The 5,246-nt window shown below is 37.9% G+C and overlaps 1 protein-coding gene across 2 annotated transcripts; it reads left to right on the forward strand.

Annotated features, from left to right (window-relative positions):
- The first annotated feature begins 481 nt into the window (after window positions 1–481).
- LOC132851730 (uncharacterized) lies at window positions 482–2,700 on the forward strand. Of its 2 annotated transcripts, none has more exons than XM_060878718.1 (3): window positions 482–1,103; window positions 1,477–1,650; window positions 1,918–2,700. In XM_060878718.1, exons 1-2 carry the CDS (start codon window positions 495–497, stop codon window positions 1,618–1,620), a joined length of 753 nt encoding a protein of 250 aa, XP_060734701.1. In that variant the 5' UTR covers window positions 482–494; the 3' UTR covers window positions 1,621–1,650; window positions 1,918–2,700. The 2 variants fall into 2 exon arrangements, with proteins under 2 accessions (XP_060734701.1, XP_060734700.1); XM_060878717.1 differs by having other exon boundaries at window positions 1,477–1,637.
- Window positions 2,701–5,246: the final 2,546 nt, after the last annotated feature.

The raw sequence follows: 5,246 nt of genomic DNA on the forward strand, positions 1-5,246 counted from the left end.
AATGCTGAAAGGTAAGATGACGTGTGCGCCGTACAGAGTGTTACCTTGAGTCTCTAAGCTGTGTTACTGAGCTGTAAAGGTGTCACCATCACTGGGCTGTTTTATTCTCATTCTCTATCATTATCGCTGGATTCCACATGCCACTCAAATTTAAAGTGCAGAGCCACACCTGATTCCTGTAAGAACATGTTTAAGCTCATGTATCGAAAGGAAAACCTCAATACCAGCCTTTACAGCAGCTGAATCATTTGATGACTCATTTGATGAATCACTTATTATGAATCTTCCATTTTTCCATTACATGAATATCATTATATAGGTGTTGTAGTTTCAGGTGAAAACAACCACACCTGTTTCCTGTAAAACATGTTTAAGATCATGTGACACTGACGATCCATAAAGTTTTGTTTCTCCTTCACCTCCCTCCCCTTGAAGTTCCATTAAACGTATAAAAGCCGACTGAGCTGCTCGGGAACAATAGAGGAAGAAGGAACATGGCAGAGAACCGGGTCAGGGAACCGGGTCAGAGACATGACTGGAACCGGGTCAGAGACATGTACAACGGAGTTGATGAACATGGAATGAACAAAACACAAAGAAAATTCCACAGAGATGAAACTCTTCACAGAAATCCAGATGTTTTATTCAGAATCTATCAACAGGGAAGACTCCATGTGCTGCTCTTCATGCCAACTGACACTGTAGAGTGGATAAATGTGATTCATGACAGGATTCAGGACAGGATTCAGGACAGGATTCAGGACAGGATTCAGGACAGGATTCAGGACAGAAGAGAAACTGACCCTTCTTTTCAGCTGACGGAGAGACGTGCTATAAGGGGTCTTTTACCAATCATAAACATGTCTGGTCCTGAGAATCACCTTGAACATATCTGTGACATTTTTGATCAGCTCTTTAATCAGGTGCAGGAAAACATTCGGAACAGAGCAGCAGAGAGGAACCTTGTGGCTGAGATTGAGGGACTCAATGTGAGAATCAGGGAGCTGGAAGATCAATTACAGATCCCTGGGGCTGAGATTGAGGAACTCAATGTGAGAATCAGGGAGCCGGAAGATCAAGTACAGATCCTTCAAAGACAATTGGTATGTGTGTAAAACAGGATGTACTCAGCTTTACTGAGTTTCAGGAAAATGTTTCAGTGCTTATTTAAATTAAACACCTAAAAGGTGCTTTTTTTTAAGTTGATTTTTAATGCACAGATGCAACAGAGAACTTATGCTGTGTGTGTGTGTGTGTGTGTGTGTGTGTGTGTGTGTGTGTGTGTGTGTGTGGCAACCGGCTCCCTTTTATTTACTGTTTACAGTGTTGTAATTCCTACACTGATCGTCTGAATTGAAGAGAAATAGCTTTAAATTAAAGCTGCACCTTGAGCTCAGATTCATTATTTCATTTTACCACCAATATTCTGTTGTATATCAGCTTTTCTTTTTTTAATTTCGACGCTTCTGTGATAAGCCTGAAGAGGTTAGGAGAAACGCAACGGAAGATGAAGGAGCAGCAGCCCAAAACAACCCAGAGGATGATGTTGAGGCGCTCAGAGAGAGAATCAGGGAGCTGGAACTGGAAAACAGAAAACTTCGTGAGCTTCAAGACGATTAGATGTGTCTTCAGACCAGGTACTGAAAAATGGTGTGTTAGTCAACAATGTTTCTGATACATGAAGACATTAAAACTATTATTTCAACCTTACATTGAGAAATAAATCTCACTAAACATTTATAAATCCACTTGTGTGTAGGAACTGATTTTTTATTTTTTTGGAGAAAGTGTTCTTCAAAGTTTCTTGTCTATTTTTCACTTTGTTCAGTAAGTGTGTGTGTGTGTGTGTGTGTGTGTGTGTGTGTGTTGTCTACAGTGGATAAATATAATGTCATTTGTTGTTGTTGTTTTTATTAGGTCCACACCCGAGGCCTGTGTACCACAGTTCCACTTGTGGGAGCAAATAAAGTCCATCATAATCCTGAATACTGAAAACCGGCTTTCATTTAGTGCTGAACTTCACAAAGAAGGAATGAATTTCAATTCATCTAAGGCTTAGGAATAGATTTAAACTTACTCATGTGTTTTTTCCTTGTTTATTTATTTATTTGTTTGTTTTTAGTTTGGGTGGATTTATTGATTTTATTGTATTCGATTTTAAATGTTTATTTGTCTCATACACAACCTTACACAGTACGACATGCAGATAAATGTTGTCCTAAAAGAAGAATAAAACTGTTACAATAAAAGTAGATGTTGGATTATCTGTACAAATAATAAGAATAAAATATAAAAATTATAAATATATTTATATGAATATGGTGAAGTGAGCAAACAGTATGACAATGGGAAATAAAGTTCAGGTGTTTATTATATTATTTTGCATATAATAGCCATGTAATAACATTTACTGTGCGATTTAATAAACATTTAATAAAGTGATTATTAAAACATTTTTAGACTCCAATCTACTGACTTTCTAATCGCGTTTGTGAGAATTTAAAACAAGAAGAGTTTTATATTATATATTATATGACTACACAGTAAGCCAAAAGTTATGGTATTATTTAAAATGGCAAAAGTGGACACCAAAATTTTACGCATGATGTAATGATGCCGGTCTTGAATCAGATCAGTTCATGTATGTGTGTATTCTCTACAAACAGTGTGTCCAATGAATGCAGTCATTAATAAAATAAATATTCACAAGACAAAGACCAAATCAATAAATGTTATTTTTATTTAGTATTGAATGGATTGTTTGCATTAATATTTTGTTTGTGCTACAACTCTGGTAATAAGAATAGTGACATTTCACTGCTTTTGGTTGGCGTCTTTGCGTCTTTCCGTCGATTAACGTTATAGATGAACGCCTCCAGCTCTGACTGCGCGTGCACGCTGAGCGTCCCTGTGCTTCTCCGTTCAAATAAAGCAGACAGCTGATGATGGACTATTGAAAGACTACAACGCACGCGCGTAAAATCAAAGTAAAAAAAATTGCTCTTGGATCAAATTGATAAATAATATTCTTTCCCATAGACGACACGTCCTTCATTTTAACTTATTTTTATTTTTTATTTATGAAAGTAAAAATTATACTTTTTGTTTTAGGGTGGCTGAGATCACAGACAGGGGGCTGAAGCCACCCTAAAAAAGGCCTAAAACCGCCCCTGCTGTGAATGTTCAGGCGTTTGTCCAGTAGATGGCGTCATCATTCCTCAGTCAAATGTCGAGTGGGCAGGACAAAACACCAAAATAACACCAACTACTTTTCTACAATGTGTTTTAAAGTTATTGAAGATATTATAAATTATTACTGGGATTAAACTGAAATTACATGTTCAATATTTACTCTCCTTAACAAATTTTGTTAGTATTAGTTTAGAGATCGCAGACTTCATGGCAGACAGGATCGAGAAATCCTTCAGCAGCCTGAAAGATTAAAGCGTCATTACAATCTTCTGCAGATCTGCTTCTGGGTTCGATTCCCGCCTCCACCTTGTGTGTGTGGAGTTTGCATGTTCTCCCCGTGCCTCGGGGGTTTCCTCCGGGTACTCCGGTTTCCTCCCCCGGTCCAAAGACATGCATGGTAGGTTGATTGGCATCTCTAGAAAATTGTCGTAGTGTGTGATTGTGTGAGTGAATGAGAGTGTGTGTGTGTGCCCTACGATGAGTTGGCATTCCGTCCAGGGTGTATCCTGCCTTGATGCCCGATGATGCCTGAGATAGGCACAGGCTCCCCGTGACCCGAGGTAGTTCGGATAAGTGGTAGAAGATGAATGAGAGAGAACTTATTTTGTACAATTTTTCCGTACGAAGACGATTCACCGATGATGAAGTTTAAACCAGTTTATATCCTTAAAATATCACATGTACCTTCCTCAGAAGTGACAGTTACTAATCAGTGTTGTACTGCATGTCTAACCTCAGTTATTGCATGAATAAATAAAGAATTTTTTAGCATCTTCAGAGGGGTCTGTCATATTGTAGATGATGAAGAACGTGATGTCTGTCATATTGTAGATGATGAAGAACGTGATGTCTGTCATATTGTAGATGATGAAGAACGTGATGTCTGTCATATTGTAGCTGATGAAGAACGTGAAATAAAATGAGAAAAAATGCTGAAAGGTAAGATGACGTGTGCGCCGTACAGAGTGTTACCTTGAGTCTCTAACCTGTGTTACTGAGCTGTAAAGGTGTCACCGTCACAGGGCTGTTTTATTCTCTTCTCTATCATTATCGCTGGATTCCACCTGCCACTCATATTTATAGTGCACGATAACTTCGGCTGCTTTGCATTAAATAAACTAAAAGTAAATCAGAAGAGAATCTGTGATTGTGATCGTAGTTTTACACACGCTTTCGTCTCTGCTTGATACTGTAAGCGTTTGGACTACAATACTTTTACCTTAGATCGAAAGGAAAACCTCAATACCAGCCTTTACAGCAGCTGAATCATTTGATGAATCACTTATTATTAATCTTCCATTTTTACCATTACGTGAATATCATTACATAAGTTTTGTAGTTTCAGGTGGAAACAGAACCACATCTGATTCCTGTAAGAACATGTTTAAGATCACTGGCTATTTTCAAACTTTGGTTGAAGATCTACTTATTCAGGAAACACTTCAACTAGGACTAATTTCCCTATTTTTTGCATTTATTAAAAAAAAAACCCAAACCTTTGAAACTTTTTCATTGTAACTTTGAACAATGTTTTAAATTCATGGTATCTTAAGTATGTAACCTAGTGAACCAGCACTAATGTATTCAATGTTAGAGATTTAAGCACTTATGTACGTCACTCTGGATAAGAGAGTCTGTCACATGCTGTAAATGTAAATATAATGTAAATGTAAGATCATGTGACACTGACGATCCATAAAGTTTCGTTTTTCCTTCACCTCCCTCCACTTGAAGTTCCATTAAACGTATAAAAGCTTTCTGTTCAGCTGACGGAGAGACGTGCTATAAGGGGTCATTTACCAATCATAAACATGTCTGGTCCTGAGAATCACCTTGAATATATCTGTGAGTCTTTTGATCAGCTCTATAATCAGGTGCAGGAAAACATTCAGGACAGAGCAGCACCACAGAGGAACTATGCGGCTGAGATTGAGGAACTCAATGTGAGAATCAGGGAGCTGGAAGAGGAAATCACGATCCTTCAAAGACTATTGGTAGGTGTGTAAAACAGGATGTACTCAGCTTTACTGAGTTTCAGGTAAATGTTTCAACAC

This window comes from Tachysurus vachellii, chromosome 9 (assembly GCF_030014155.1).
Source record: "Tachysurus vachellii isolate PV-2020 chromosome 9, HZAU_Pvac_v1, whole genome shotgun sequence".
Classification (NCBI taxonomy): domain Eukaryota; kingdom Metazoa; phylum Chordata; class Actinopteri; order Siluriformes; family Bagridae; genus Tachysurus; species Tachysurus vachellii.